The sequence below is a fragment of the Thermobia domestica genome, chromosome 8 (assembly GCF_964235325.1).
Source record: "Thermobia domestica chromosome 8, izTheDome1.hap1.1, whole genome shotgun sequence".
NCBI classification, from domain to species: domain Eukaryota; kingdom Metazoa; phylum Arthropoda; class Insecta; order Zygentoma; family Lepismatidae; genus Thermobia; species Thermobia domestica.
This window is the reverse complement of record NC_137461.1, coordinates 165,001,962-165,019,338: the sequence shown is the minus strand read 5'-3', so window position 1 is coordinate 165,019,338 and position 17,377 is coordinate 165,001,962. Positions and strand designations below refer to the sequence as shown.

The 17,377-nt window shown below is 37.3% G+C and overlaps 1 protein-coding gene across 1 annotated transcript in view; it reads right to left on the bottom strand.

Moving 5' to 3' along the window:
- Positions 1-17,377, bottom strand: part of Ziz (dedicator of cytokinesis protein Ziz) — a 401,589-nt gene that overhangs the window by 79,199 nt on the left and 305,013 nt on the right. The window contains exon 30 of the mRNA XM_081769231.1: positions 17,134-17,254. Coding sequence (XP_081625357.1) covers positions 17,134-17,254 — 121 coding nt within the window. The remainder of the gene's footprint in view (positions 1-17,133; positions 17,255-17,377) is intronic.

Here is a 17,377-nt window from a genome sequence, read left to right as displayed (position 1 = left end):
ATAGTGACCCATATGCATATTTAGGCGGTATAATAGGACTGTCAAATTGGGACAACAAAGCATACTTTAGGTAATAGCGCGAAAACGAGAAGAGATAGCCAAACGTTGTAAAGGAGCAAGTTGTCATGACACGATAAGCATTTCAATAACACATAACGCTTCCACGGGGATAACACACAACATCCGCAAATGGTCCAATCAGGGATGAAAAGCAGTCACAAAGTTCTATCTATTACGCGGAAATCAAATAACGTATGTAAGAATAATGATAAACAATAAGTGATACGTGTTTTTTCGTTTTTGCAAGATGAGACAAAAAACGTAAATAGCTACATCGTTATCTCAATGTCGAAAGATTAGAGAACTGGGAATATGAAGATGTAACGCCTGTATGAGAGGCAACCTGTCAATCAGTGTTGTAAAACTGGTTGCAGACACGCCAAAAGTTGAAGAGAGACATTGGCTCAAGGATATTGTAGTGTAAAGAAGCAGAACCAGAAATGCGGAAAAAATGGCTATTACCTGGTAATGTATGTCTACGTCAAACACGGAAGCCGTACAGTGTGGAAGTGGGGGCACAGTTGTGTTTTGAAACTAAGAGACGACCGGTTGTCGGAGAACGTTTGTGCATCCTGTACGTGGATATACGTGTGTATGTGTATATATGCCATGTAAAGATACCGGTAGAAGTCCTGAACACATGAACCCGTGTGTTGTAAAGTAGTCAGCATGAGGTGAGTGCAAGTGGTATGCTATTGTTTGCAGTGTTGTGAAAATGATGTATGTAAATCCACACAATGTGCTGGATATGTTAATGGACGCATACAAAGAAACAAAACGTGTGAACACTGTAAAAACCGAATATGAAATGGAAATAAAAGATACTTGTTGATGTCCTGGAAAGTTTCGGACAGTTTTGTAATACCGAAGTGGACGTTACAGATGATCTGGTATTTAGTGATAATGACGCACATGACGTCGCTTCTTCACTCGCGAGTGAAGATGACACAGAACGCACCGAAGACAAAGGATTATCACAATACAACGTCGGGTTTGCGGAGAAAGGGAGCACCAGCGAAGCTGTAGACACAGAATATAAAGCGAAGGCAGTGCAGTTTTGGAAAAGTGGGAAGAAGAGGCGTCTGTCGTTTGAAACTGTGAAACATAGGTTCAAGTTCGTCAAAAGTAGGAATGACCTCTATAAATGGTAAAGACAGTTGCATAATGGTGGAACAGATTATGAAAAAGGGACGCATATTGATGCAATCGTATATGAGAAATTTCATACTGCTAAATGCAAAAACCTTATAATTCATGACACAGGCTTACGACGTTGGGCTATACAAGCTAGTCAAACTGTGGGATTCGACGGGTTTAAAGCGTCAAAGAAATGGCTATGGCAGTTTAAAAGGCGTCATCACATCGTGTCACGGAAAATTACAAAATATGTCACGTACAATAGCGCAGAACAATCCAAAGATATACATGATAATGCTAATAGGTTCGTGCAAAGTGTTCGCGCATGTATAAATTCTCATGGCGCAGAGAATGTGTATCATACAGATCAGAGTGGATTCAATTTGGTATTTCACTCGCGTAGATGTCTGGCAATGCGTGGAGAGAAACAGGTCTACGCAAATGTGCGGTCTCTGCGACGACACACAGTTACACGGTACAGCCAATCGTATCTGCCAATGGAAAGCTACTGTCGCCTATGCTCATCGTCTTAAAAGAACCTCACGGAATGTTCGGGACACGGGTACAACAGACCCGGTTCGATCAGAAAACTTGCTGATTTGTGCATCAACATCCGGCAAAGTAACCAAAGAAATAATCTAATTATGGTTTCAGTCTGCGTACCTTCCACGAGGACCGGACCGTGCTATTAGTAGATTCCTGGACTGGGTATGATATGGCAGCTATCACAGATGCAACCAAACAATGTACAATTATGACCATACCTAAGCATACAATGGGCATAATCCAACCTCTGGATGTTTATGGTTTTAGAATGTGGAAGAGTTATGTGCGTAAAATATCCGATGTAGTTACTCTTCAACAACTAAATATCAATCTCCATACAAGAGATGATATCATCAAACTTCAATCATTAGTACATAATCAGTTATCTTCTCCAAGATATACACCTTTGTTCACGTATGCATGGTTCCGCTGCGGCTATGTTTCGGAAAGACCGATACATTTCACCAACCCAGTAGTTTTCGGTTCAGCAATTGCATTCATTGTTGTGCGATACCTGTAGACAACCACCCGTTGTCAGGTGTTCTTGGTGTCTAAAATATTTGTGTTTGGAGGATTTTTTTGTTAAGTTCCACTTCTGCAATACATACAATGAATAGGTTGGACAACAAATAAGGAGATGTCATTTATAACAGACAAAGTGAATGTCCGTTTCCTTTATATAGAGAGAGCATTTTGTTTCGTATTATCCCTGTTATTGTTTCAACATAGCTATTTACTTTTTAATATCCGCACTGGCATGCAACATTTTGCTGTGCAAGATGTACATAATGATACTACGCAACAGACGCGTTGCACGCAACATATTGCCAACACACCTATTGAATTATGAACTGAATCACTGGTTATGTTCTTCGGCTTTAATTATGCCCAGTTCTTTGTCAATGACATCAGAACTGTTTTCTAGAAGTTTGTGTTCTGAATGCTACGTTTAGTTCTATGTATTAATACAACAGAGGAATGGTTTCCAATATTGACATGTGGCAAATTCAAACGCATTTGAATGGCCAAGAAAGGTATTTATGTACTGTTTTCGTAAATGTATATCGAACTGTTTTGTTAGTTAGTTGTAGGACTTTTTAATTTTCATTCAATGGAACTGTTTTGTTAGTTAGTTGTAGTTTGTCATTTTCATTTGACATGCCATACTTTATACTGTTTACATTTGTATATTTCGAAACAAATACATGTAGCCACGAATCATTTAATATCGTTTTTATACTGCTTATGTCAATAAAGTTCTATTAGGCTCATGACCGATTTCAATAAGAATCATCTATATGACGAATATTTACTACAATTGTTTATATTCGTTCCATACAATATTCGACATTACGCTACATTCTGTTAAATAGCAGCCGGCTATAGTTCAACATACAGCATATTACCGAAAATAGTGCTTGTGCAACATATTCATGTGTTTTGGTTTAAATACATGCTCATATGCATGTAACTATTAATTGTCTATTTTTGTCAAACTGTTCAATTGTATTCAACATGTTGTTTAGTATACCGCAAAGGGCCCATTTATCCCTACAGCGGGGCTTGTTGCAAAACAATATCAATGTTTGTATTACTATCCTATACGGCCGATTCTTACAGGAAGGGCGTGATTTTGTTTACTGCTGGGTGGCTTTTAAATTACTGATCATGAGCATTGAACTGTTCGTTATCACTAACTACTAATATATATAACATATAAACCATTGAACAACAAGACCAGGTTTGATATTTATCTCTCGAGCAGGACTCTACCTGTCGCCTGCAACCAGTTCTACAACACTGATTGACAAGTTGCCTCTCATACAGGCGTTCACATCTTCATATTCCCAGTTCTCCAATCTTTCGACATTGAGATTACGATGCAGCTATTTACGTTTTTTGTCTCACCTTGCAAAAACGAAAAAACACGTATTACGAGGGTCACTTCGAAAGTTTTGAGATACGCATTGTTGTGGCACAGTATTTGAATTCCAACAATTGCGTTAGGTAGTGGTATCCAGAACGAAGAAGCGAAGCAAGTTTCAAATAGTTCCCTATCGGCGTGGTCGTATCGCCTTCGCTTGTTTGTTGATGTGAGCAGTATTCGGCTGCCTAGAATGGAGCTCGAAAGGGAACATTTTCGGGCAATGATCCTTTACGATTTCAAAAGTGTTTTGAACGAGACACAAAGCCTTGACCGTTTGCAGGGGACATTTGGGGACCTTGCTCCTTCCCGTGCTACAATTTTTCGGTGGTTTGGTGAATTTAGAAGAGACCGGACATCGCTTAAAGATTAAGAGAGAGCTAAACGTCCGGCAACAGCAACAGCTGTGTCAGATGAAAACATTGCCGCTATGGAACAAATGATTCGAGAAAATCCTCGAACAACTTTCAAGGACATTGAATCTACAGTGAACATTGGATCGCCAGCAGTAACAAAAATTCTTCATGATCATCTTCGGCTCAGGAAGGTTTCATTTCGTTGGGTGCCTCACACTTTGACTGAACAGCAGAAGCGCATGCGAGTGGAATGGTGTGAAGAAATGCTTGCAAGATTTGATGGAGGCAATTCTCGACGCGTCTCTGACATTGTTACTGGTGATGACACTTGGATCTATCAATCTGACCCTGAAAATAAAAGCCAGTATACAGTTTGGATCTTTCCAGACGAAAATCCACCCACGAAAGTGAATCGACCGCGAAGTGTGGGGAAGAAGATGGTCGCAACTTTCTTCTCCAAATCTGGCCATGTTGCAACTGTTCCACTTGAAGAACAAAGGACTGTTACTGCTCAGTGGTACACCACTGTTTGCCTAACAAAAGTGTTCCAGAAGCTTCGGGAACAGCGTCCAAGAACTGGATTGCGTGGGAGCCTGCTTCATCATGACAACGCGTCCGCACACACGGCCAATATCGCAATTCAGTGTTTAGAATCTACGGAGGTCAAACTTATAACTCATCCGCCGTATAGCCCTGACCTGGCCCCGTGTTTTTTTTATTCTGTTCCTCAGGATTAAGGATCGCATACGATGGAAGATATTTTGCAGCCCTGAAGAAGCCGTAGTTGCTTACGAGAATGAACTTTCAACACTTGAAGAAAAAGACTGGCAACACTGCTTCCAAAAGTGGTTTTGGAGGGTGCAAAAGTGTGTACAGTATAATGATGAATACTTTGAGAAAATGTAAGTGTTAAATTGGTTTAAAGTATGTAAGTTATTTCACATCTCAAAACTTTCGTAGTGACCCTCGTAATTATTGTTTATCATTCTTTATTCTTACCTACGTTATTTGGATTCTGCGTAATAGATAGAGCTCTGTGACTGCTTTTCATCCCTGATTGGTCCATTTGCGGATGTTGTGTGTTATCCCCGTGGAAGCGCTATGTATTATTGAAATGCTTCTCGTGTCATGACAACTTGCTCCTTTACAACGTTTGGCTATCTCTTCTCGTTTTCGCGCTATTACCTAAAGCAGCGTTTCCCAACCTTTTTCAACTTGCGGCACACTACGGGTGTAAGTTGAATTCTCGCGGCACACTTATAGATATTACTATTATTTTCAAATAGAAAATATCATGTATTTTTTTTCTGTAATTACTGATCTCCTCACAGAGATGAAAGCTCGATCACTGGTTTCCCCTATGCTAATTCATTGTGCTTATTTTTTATTCTAATTTTAAAATAGAAAACAATTGCAATGAAATATAGGACTCAGATTTTTAAAAATACGCTTTCTCTTTCCAAACCTGTATCCAACCTTTCACTAAGAACGGAGATCACTAAATAACGAACGAAAAACAAATGTCTCGTACTTTTAACTTTGCTGTTTTAACCAAAACCGGTGCATATTATTGCAATCACACAGCTTGCGATGCATCGAAGTCAAAACACAGCTGTTGAATAATGTGTTGTTCTGACATTTACGTGCGAATGAGTGTTCTACGAACGTTCATTTGACGCGTACCGTACAAGTGCTTCCATTTCTCGGTGTTGTTATGACTCTCAATTTAAGTATAACATAGCAGCTAACCGTGGAAATATGTACAAGCCGAAATACTGTTTGCTACATAGTAATAGATGTAGAATATATTACAATTACAGTAATTTGTTTCCATGGTAGAAATTCATAGTAATGTGAAATACAAAAACACATTTTTCCTATGTCTTGCAATTTAGTTGCTATAGAATTAATAATTTTGTTTCGATTTCTTTGCGGCACACCAGCGGTCCATTTGCGGCACACCGGTTGGGAAACGCTGACCTAAAGTATGCTTTGTTGTCCTAATTTGACAGCCCTAAATATGCATATGGGCCTCTATAAAAAAAATACGTGTCGCTTATTTTTTGCTGTTCTACAAACCTGTGAAGTTTGATTAAAATCGGCGTGTATCACCTAGGAAATCTTACTTGTAAGTCCAAACCCTAAATTTGATTGCCCGTCACTTTGGAAAAAAATGTCTGTACAGGACATTTCTCAATGTTTACCTCGTGCTAAATATGGATGAGTTTTGTAGAGCTCAGAGTATCTTGCGACTTTTCGGTGCAGAGCAGCTCGAAGACAATCCAACATGGCACACTGCAAGAATCACATTTTAGCTCTTCCAGAAAACCGTAAGCAAAGACTTTCCTGCACACGTTATTGTCTCGAATTTTTGGGTGGGATGAATTTGTGTTTTCACACCATCCTCTGACGCTTTCGTTCCGGGCTATAATGAAAACACCACAATTCATCACCGGTAATAATGCGATCAAGGAATGCATTTGCAACCCTCTCGTACTAATAAATGCTCAGGACAGCATATCAGCAAGTTCTCAATTAGCAGTGTTGGGAACTGTTTAGGGACCTAACTAGCTGAAATTTTGTAATATCAAAGACTTTCATGGTTGATATTGCTTGTCCTGCCATACGAAATGCTCACTTCATCCATTATCATTTGGACTGTTGATCGCCAGTCCTATTGAATCACTTTATTCAAAATGTCAACATTTGTCTGTATGTGGGATGTCGCGGCCATTCGGAATGGGCTACATATAACACACAAGCCCTGATTTGAACTTTGCATGCTATGTACACTCATGCCCAAAATTATTGTTGCATGTCTATAAATATGTTGTTGGAGGAATATAATTTGGTAACGAATTCGCCCGGTATTTCTTATAATGTTACTATGTGTATAATCGGCAAAGACATGTACGTGGCAAATTTCATGTCAAAAGAGCAATAAGAACAATAAAACGAAAATAAAACTTTTTGTCCATTTAGCAACTTTTTGTTTCAGTCATTCTAATTTTCGTATTTATAATTCTTTTCCTATGAAATTTACCACAAATATTCATTTCTCAATTATACACAAAGTATCAATATTGTAAAACTTTGTTTCATATAGGATTTGTGGGTAGAGCATTTAATAAAAAGAGCGTCCGGAATCGATCTCCCACTACCAATTTTATTATAAAATTTCCACTATAACATTATTTCCACAAAATACTGTACAAATTAATCTCCCTAGAATCAAAGGTTAGTTATAGGTGGTCTTTGACCGTAAGGTCGCAGACAGGATCTCCAACAGAGCCCCGTAGCATGCTAAGAGGAGTGGAATTAAGGAACCAATGCTCCGTAGCAAGCAGAGGCAGGTTAAGTAACCAACAGAGCCCCGTAGCAGGCTAAGCCAGGAGATAGGATAGGCGTGGTCCCGTAGCAGACTAGAAGCCTGGGGTTAGGTTACTCCAAAAGTCCCGTAGCAGACTAGAGGAGGGTCACCAGAAAACTGGTATCGAGCTGTCTTCGTCCATCCAATTTATAGGGTCCTTTGGGTGGAGGTGGCGCTGCTGCTTCGATGTCGTCTTCTGCTCCGTGGGAGGGGCCAGAAGTCGTCGTCTGTAAGTGACTGTAGATCCACCTGGTAGGAGATCCTCTTGCCAAACCACGTGGTGGTGTCTGTAAACACTGATGCGTGCAATTGTTTGTTTACAACATCACATAGGATATTACACCCCCTGGCTTGTTTAAAGATAAGCCGAAGGGATATTACACCCCCCCTGGCTTGTTTAAAAAATAAACCGAAGGGTTATTTTTCTTTATATGAGGGTTGGCAACACTGAAAACAATCTCTTTTCGGAGCAGTAATAAGGTAGCGGAAGAAAGCACTAAACAGTTAGTCCCTAATCACAGGCAGGAACGGTGCATAGTATATGTCACTTCATTGCCCTCGCAGTAGGGCTGTTTTAAGCTTTGGCTTAATACACATATATTAGTTCACTTATAGTGAGTGGTGTTGGAGCCTGTAATGTCGGTTGTTCCGTAGTCATATTATTAGTATTAAATGTGTCCATCGGAATTGGAGGAGATATTTCTAAGCGAGGCGTTTTGGATATTTTTGGTATCGAGCGAAGACGGATATATAATATATATAAAATGATAAGAGTTAGAAGTACTAAAAAAGTTATTAACACAGAGATATAAAGATAATTTATATTGGAAAGTTCGTGATGCGAACGGCGTGATTTCTTGGTCACTCTGTATAAGGTGTAAAAGTTTCTAAAATATTAGTACTAAAGATAGGTATTTCAATAAAATAATCCAATTTTAAATGCCAGTGATGATAATAAAGGTTCTGAATTCCTGGTCATCCTGTATAATGTAAGTGTGGTTCTGACTTTTGGAACATTCTGTATAATATTCATGTTACATAATATCGGTGACAATATGTAGTTCATAGTGGAAAAGAAAAAAAAAATATTGATGAAAATGTAAAATTATAAGTTAGGTGTACTTGTAAAGATCAGTTGCCTTTTAAATGCGGAAATGCAGATGTCAGCATTCTTTCATTCAGTTGCAGAATAATGAATCAGCTTTTTATAAAGTAAAGAGGAAATAAATGTATCGTTATGAAAAGTGTTTTTATCTGTCTGAAGTCTTGTCTTTGTATTTCCTTCTTGCTAGTGGTGAGTGCATTAATTTGTTTTATTTTTTTTAAAAGTACGAAGTGAGAATGATTAAAATGCTTTTATGTTATTCAATGTTCTTTGCCAATTGAGTTAAATAATTTAGATGCGTTTATTTAGTTATCTTGTTCTAGGTCTTTACTATCTTCATAAAATGGCTTAATTCTGTCTACTGAAATCTCCTGTATTGTTTGACGATAAGTCTGGAAATTTAATCTTATTAGGGTTAACTCTTTCGATGATTTCTAGAGGTCTTACGTATCTGGATGAAAAGGATTCTGGTATCCCAATTTGACGATTGGGAAAAAATACAAGTACTTTCTGGCCCTTATGAAAATTAGTTTGTTGATGTCTGAGGTCAAAATATCTTTTATGTTTGTTATAACTTGCGATTAAATTATCCTGGACAATCCCACTTATCTTAGTTAAATGTTCTTTGCCGACGCATAACGTCAGAGTTGATGCTAATGCTATATCAGAGATCGTCTTAGGTTCATATCCATGCATAAGAAAAAAACTTGAATATTTAGTTCCGGTTTGTACGAATGTATTAATTGCGAATGTTATGTATGGAATTAGTTTTGGCCAATGATTTTGATTTTCCTGTACAAAAAATTTAAGAGCGTTCTGTATGATTCTGTGGAACGTTTCCACTACACCCAGATGTTTGTGGTCATACGCTGGACAAAATTTAAATTCAAAATTGTAGAATTTTGATAAGTTCTGCAGCCTCTTAGCGTTATGTATAGGGTGTCTGTCCAAATACAGGTATGAAAAAGCTCCGTATTTAAGAATAATGTCATATATAAGAAATTGTTCAATTTCTTCTGCTGTGATGTTGTCTACAACTCTGGTGACACAGTATCGCGTGGACATTTCAACAGCAACTAGTATGTGTTTGAATTTTCCATCTCCGACCGGCACTCGGCTAATTGAATTGTACTGCCAGGCAGTGGCAATGGGTTTAGATGGGTGATGCAGCAAATGGCCCGATGGTTTAGCTGGTAACTTCTTGAGCCTTTGGCACAGATTGCATGTCTTTATTCTATTGGCTATGTAAGCTTTCATATTAGGAAAATAGTATTTCCTAAGCGCCGACTGGTATGTCTTGGTATAACCGAAGTGCGGTGCCATTGGGTTGTTATGGGTAGCCTCGAACCATTTGCCTAGTAAAGATTTCAGTACGCAAAGTAAATACAGCAGTCCTAATTGGTGTTTCTGAGTCCTATATAACAATCCATTTATAAGAGAAAAGTATTTCGCCGCACGGAGTGTAGATAACTTGTTAGGTTCTTTATTTTCCAAAACAGTAATGATGTCCGAAAATGAAGGGTCCTTCCTTTGCTCATCTGCTAAATTAGGTAATATAATGGACTGGTCAATTTGAAAAATGTGCTCTAAAGAATGTGAAGCAAAAACTTTAGCGTCTTCTGTGTCGGAGAAGTTATCAACTTCTTGATTCTCGTCCATTTGTATATCTTGTTTGTCTTCTAAGCGGCTAAAAATGTCTGCGGGATGCTGCTGACTTTTAATGTGTTGAATTTCAAAATTGTAATCCATCAAGAATATTTTATAACGACTAAATTTCCTGACTTTATCCAGTTGGGTAGTGAGTGAAGCCAAACATTTAGCATCTATAAATAATTTAAATCTCCTATTTAGTAAGAAATATCGAAATTTTCGAAGAACATATATCAGTGCATACAGTTCTTTTTGCCATGTTGAGGCTTTTCTCTCACTTTTGGTAAAACGTCGACTACAATAGGAAACAACACGTTCCTGATTGGCTTTCATCATAACAAGCCAGTATGCCGCCTGCGAAGGTTGACGATGCATCAGAATATGCTCGGATTTCCAATGATGGATCAAAATGAAACAAAGATGGAGCTTGTATAATATCCGTTTTAAGTTTTTCAAATAGCTCATCGTGCCGTGTTGTCCATTTAAATTTTGAATTTTTGTCCAAAAGAATTTGAAATGGTTCCACCTTTTCCGTAATATCTTTAATATGTGCCCTCAAATAAGAGCATAGTCCCAGGAAACTCTTCAAGGTCCGTTTAGAGGTTGGTTTCTTAAAATTTCGTATTTTGTTGGCAATTTTAGGTGATATTTTAATCTCCTTTCCATTAACTGTGAATCCTAAAACTTCTAATTCCGAGTATAATAGATGGGTCTTGTTCGGGTTTGCTCTAAAATCGTGTTTCCTTAACCTTTTAAAGAGCAATTCCAAGTCTGACAGTTGTTATTTCCAATTTTTCCTCCCTATAACGAGGTCATCCGCATAGGCTGTTACGCGCGGTGGTAGACCCTCTAAAAGCATGCGTACAGCTATACTTAGGGCAGCGGCGCACGAGGTGTGTCCCATTACGCAGCGTTGAAACTTATACGCCTTTCTAGTATGATTAAGCTCAAAAGTCATATATTTTTTACTTTTGGGATGCAATAATAGCTGGAAATAACTGGATTTTATGTCAATAGTTGAAATACAAGATTTACCTCAAAGCACATGTAAAATGTCTTCTGTGCACTGGAACGGAATACTCAAATATTGTGTAAATTTATTGCAAGCCTGTAAATTCAGGACTAGGCGGAACTCTGAACCATTTGGTTTCTTTACTATGAGAAGTGGTGAGGAAAAGGAACTGTCACTAGTCTCTTTAATAATATTAGCGTCTAAAAGTTGTTTAATTTGTAAATCAATTTGTGGTCTTACTGCCAATGGAATGGGAGGTGATCTCTGATGAAAAGAGGCTCCTTTATCTATCCTTATCTTATGCACATAACCACGAAAGTAGCCAATGTCAATTGGTGTATAAGAAAAGACATCCCTTTATCCAAAAAGTAGATCACGTACCGCTTTTTTCTGATGACTCGCTAAATTTGAATTGATGTCAAATAACTTAACATTAAAAAGTGATTTAGTCTCTTCTAGCCTATTCTGAATATCTTGTTCCGTTCTATAAAATGTTTCGTCATTTTGTTCATCTTTTTGGTAACCACCCTGTAAATCTACTTCTTGAACATTCTCTTCAACATATGCAATTGGGGTCTTCTTTACTAACATTACCGGCCTACTAGTAGGATTTGATATCAATAAAGTGAAATTATTCTTAGGTACTTTATTAGGCAACGTTGTAGTCCGTATTTGTCCAGCAAATTTTCTAATGGAGAGAGAAAAAAATATTCATCATCCTTTTGTCGATTTTTGACATTAATTGGTAAAAAGAAATGTGACCTGGCTAGTATGGTAACCTTTCGAGTTGTAAAAACATCAGCCGACTTGTGCTCTTTTGTTGTATGCATAGCGCTAGCAGATAATTTTTCCTGAATATCAATTTCAATTGGATACTGTAGAGGCCGTGGTTTCTTATATACCGAGAACATGATATTCTTTAAGTCAATTTTGGTCTGTAATTTATTTAGAATGTCTTCACCGAATAAAGGCAAAAAATCTCCATGCTCTAAAATTCTGAAATAATGAGAAAACGTTGTTGAGCCAATCCTGAATTTAATCAAAGCTATATAGCGTAAATTTACGATGGAATTCCCAATTCCTCGTAGATTAGGGCTAAAAGGAATCAATTTTGTGTTTGGTGGAAGCAAATTTTTAGGGCATAGACTCAATGAACTGCCAGTGTCTATGATTACAGGATATTTTTCTTTATTAATTGTTACTTTAATTAATAATTTATGTTCTTGATTTAACATTTTAATATTCTCCCTTTTATCTGATAGCGGAGCCACTGTATAAAGTGATGTATTCGCCAATTTTTGTTGTTTACTTCTTTGCTGATTCTCGGCCCTCAGAACATGTTCTTGAGAGGGTTTGTCCTGGGGTTATCCTAGGCGTTTCCCTGCTGATTGTTCTTATAGCATGTACTGGAAGAATGACCTTTTTTATAGCATGTGTCGCATACTGTAACTGTTTCCGGCCTAGGATTACTATTATTATTTTTAGAACTGTTTTTATTTTCATTTCTCTGCCGATTTTGATTACTATTATTTGTATTTTTCGACCTATAATTGTTACGGCCAGCTCTCCTAAATTGTGAGTTCTTTATAGCATTTTGAGCTACAAGAAGAGATAGTTCAGCCATTTGATTTGCTAATTTAGTGAAAGCTAATGAATTATTTGCACTGGAATTATTAGATGTGCTAGGCGCGGGGGGTTCGGGATAGGGATTCGGATTAGCAACTTGGGGGGAAGGATTTGGAGTTATCTGAAGTTTTGTGATACACCCTGTAGCTGCGGTGCTGAAGGTGTAGGAAAGACTGGGGTCGTTTGTTGGTACTGATTTCAATTAGGTGTTGGGTTACATAATGGATAGGTCAGTTGTTATTGATGCACAGGAAAGGAAGCGCCAGCGATTGCTGATGAGTGTAAATTGCTGACTGGTGAATTCTGATTGCAGAGTGAATATATTGCCTGTTGTAATTCCACTTAATCATGTTTCTTCATTAGGTCAGTTGCTTTCTCTAGATTATGTAAATAGGTTGGTAAGGCGTGAACAGTTGTAAATGTTTCTAACGCTATCTTTTGCAAAAAAGTTTTCTTTAAACCTAAAATTAAATAATTTATTTTCTGCTCCTCGGTGGCCTGAGGCAGAACTTGTCTAATGACCCTCAATTTAATGACTCTCAGAAAATATGCATCTGTAGGCTTGTTTTCACCTTGTTGGACCTGAAAAATTTCAAATTCAGCCTGATATGCCGGTAATTTCGGTCTACTCAAGTGAACTAATTTATCTTTTAATTGGGGGCGCGGTGGCTCAGTGGTAGAGCGTTCACCTCCGGTGCTTGGGGTCCCTGGTTCGATCCCAGCTCGCGCCGTGTGGACTTTGTGGTGGACAAACACCGTGCTCGTGGGTTTTCTCGGGGTTCTCCCGTTTCCTCCCACTTTCTTCATTCCACCATTTCATTCATTTCTCATAATCACTGTCTCCTTTAGCCTAACCGGCATAACCGTGGGACGTAAAACTTAAAGATTTCATTTCATTATCTTTTAATTGTTCATAATTAAAAGCATCTAACTGGTTCTGAGCCTTTAACTGTAGGACTAAATCAAGTGCTACGTCTTGTAAGTACATAGGTAATAGTTCTTTCTTTTTCTGTTCATTTCACGAATGCAACAATGCAAGATGGTCGAAAAGCATACAAAATCTATCGGGATCCTCTGTAACGTGTCCCGAATTAAAAGAAGGGCGCGAATTCTGCTCCATATTTGTACCGTCCTCCGGGAAAGTGTTCTTTCCAGTTCTAGTTTGAGGCATGCACTAAAATAATGTCAAGTCTTATTCACTAACTGTACACTTAAGAAAATCACATACCTTAAAAAATAGTTCACTTTCAAGTTAATAAAAATACTGTCCGGTAGGGGAGTATTCAGATTGATAGAGCCGGTCAAAGCCTCTACCATGTAAAATTTTGTCTCATATAGGATTTGTGGGTAGAGCATTTAATAAAAAGAGCGTCCGGAATCGATCTCCCACTACCAATTTTATTATACAATTTCCACTATAAGTGTTTCCACAAAATACTGAACAAATTAATCTCTCTAGAATCAAAGGTTAGTTATAATTGGTCGCTGACCGTAAGGTCGCAGACAGGATCTCCAACAGAGCCCCGTAGCAGGCTAAGAGGAGTGGAATTAAGGAACCAATGCTCCGTAGCAAGCAGAGGCGGATTAAGTGGCCAACAGAGCCCCATAACAGGCTAAGCGGCTGAGGTTAGGATTCCTAGACAGAGCCCCGTAGCAGGCTAAGCCAGGAGATAGGATAGGGGTAGTCCCGTAGCAGACTAGAGGCCTGGGGTTAGATTACTCCAAAAGTCCCGTAGCATACTAGAGGAGGGTCACCAGAAAACTGGTATCGAGCTGTCTTCGTCCATCTAATTTATAGGATCCTTTGGTGGCGGTGGCGCTGCTGCTCCGATGTCATCTTCTGCTCCGTGGGAGGGGCCAGAAGCCGTCGTCTGTAAGTGACTGTAAATCCACCTGGTGGGAGATCCTCTTGCCGAACCACGTGGTGGTGTTTGTAAACACTGATGCGTGGAATTGTTTGTTTACAACATCACATAGGATATTACAATATTAAAAGTACCTTGCAAAATCATTATCAAATTATATTCTTACAAGAAGACAGTTATAGATATGCGACAATCGTTTTGGACATGAGTGTACATACGTTTGTTAATATCCAGGATTTGTCACCATATGCTGCACACAACTCACGATAGACTTCAAGTAGCTTGTGTCCTTTTGACTAAAGAAACCTGATCACACTCATAGTTCTACCGATTTGAACTTCTCGAGCAAAAGTGTCATTATGAAACAACTACTGTTCAGTGTATGCGAGATACACATATCCTGCCATCTAATATAAAAATATATTTCAGAATGTCTTTTTTTCAATTTTAGTAGTTACATTTCTGTTTTGCTGTGAAACATTTACTCAATCACCTCTTGATTCTCATCGTAATTAAGTCAGGATACTAAGAATCTGGTACTGTGGCCCCATTCTGCAAATAAAACATTGAAAATAATCTTGTGTATCCTAAAAACAAACATGATTGTTCCTACTGATGGCATCACCTTGAATCAGTTAGAAGGTGGAGGCCCACTGATGCTTCTGCTTTTTACTTTGAAGTATGGTTTCAGTGTCACGGTTCCACACCCACGATTCTTCAATTGTATGTTAAGAAAGTTTTGTTTGTCTATCAAAAAACTGATTAAATGTTGCCTGTAAATCAAAACTTACAGGCGTATTTGTGGGAACTTGTGGTCATTGTTCTGGTTTTCCGTAAAGAAAACTTGGTTATCCGTGGATCCCACATACTCAAAATTGATGTAACATAATAGTTAAATGCAGAATTTACATTTCTAAATTTCCTTCAATTAGAATTACAAAAATAACATCCAAAATATAAACTTTGTTCCTATTAATGAAGAACTATAATATGTATACATTAAAATACTGGAAGGATGTCTCTGGTTTTAGTCTTTATACGAAGTATTTAGTAATAAAAGTGGCTACATGGGATACACATCTCGAAATAAGAAGAGTATTCTGGTGTACGAAAAGAAACAGAGTAGTAGTAACTTTACAGGCTTACATTATTTTAATACTTTCCATTGTCATGCCAAATACCAAGTTGTTCATTAATTTATAGAAGTCTTTCTCAAAATCATTTGTTGCTTTTGTCCTCATCTGGGTGTTTAAACCTATATAATTCTTTAACCAATCTGTTTTGTTCAAATTCTATTATTTGATGAATTTTCAGAAGTTTTACTCCAAGTGATAGACACTGTTTTAAGTTTCTATAGTGAATCATATGATTTTATCATACAGAGTTGTTAATAGTTTAGAATGTTTTGAGCCAGATGGACACATACTTTGAGAAGTTACTGGATAGTATTTGTGTTAGTCATATAATTCTTTTGGATATTGAAATTGATTTCTAATATGTAGCCGCTATTACAATTGTCAGGAATATTTGTGAAATCTATTTCTTTTATTTCTACTAAACTTAACCATCTAAATCCTTTACACGGTACATATTGATTCATCGTCCACTCATACAAATTATTTGCGTCTAAATACATTAGGTAGGAGCTTTCTTTATTTTCATCATAATCTTCCATATATTAATTTTCTTTTACGTATCATTTCGAATTCACGAATTCCACCTCTTATACCCTTCTCTATCGTCAAGACCATATTATAATCTGTTAATAACTCTAATGCAATATGTCATCTTTAACACTGCATCTCGAGCTAAACTCGGGCCTGTCATATATCAAGCAAGGTCAAGATCATAAGCCTCAAGACATGTTTCTCTAAAGTTTTCAAACACGACTGCTAATAACAACAAATCTGTCTTTAAATATAAATCATGATACTGTGGATGATTGTTGATATTAAATTTACTCCAAACAGTTTAGCATGTTCATAATCTTTTTCGCTAATATCTGTGTTACTGAGTTTGCTGAAAAATGCTTTACATATTTCAGGTTATTAGAATATTATTAATGTTAACTCCCTTATTAATGACTTACTATTCTTAATTTAGATACACATTGGCAAATCCCAACAGCAGATCCATACACTTTTCCTACATCAAAAATCGCAAGGTTAGAAAAAGAACATACACTTTTTCTTTTCAGATTTTCCCCTTGAAATGGAATTTTACTGCTCCTAGCTTATTTGACAAAATTTCACATTATTACTATTATTATACTATTGTTACATTTGTTACTAATGATACTATTGTTGAACTATTTCCTATGCTTCTAAAAATCATAGGTAAAATGGTCTGGATTGCATTTAAGTTATTTGATAAAACAAATATTTAAATACCTGACTCACTAAGTTTAAGGCATAGGGTCGAAGATTCAATATATTTGTGAAAATCTACAGAGTGCATATGAGTATGATTAAAAGAATTTTACCTGTTCCTTTCATTACTTTGTCACTAGATGCATAGCTATTAATAAGAGACAAGCTCTCTTGAAAACGAGAATTATTTAATCCAGCTACATTTCCCAGCATCTGAGATACGGAAATTATAACCTAAAACAATAAATAAATAAATAAATATATTTTGCATTATTATTATTAAAGAGCATAAATCGAAAAGAATTTCACAAATGTCAGCAATCTATATCGCAGAATGTTCCTAGGACATACATAGGA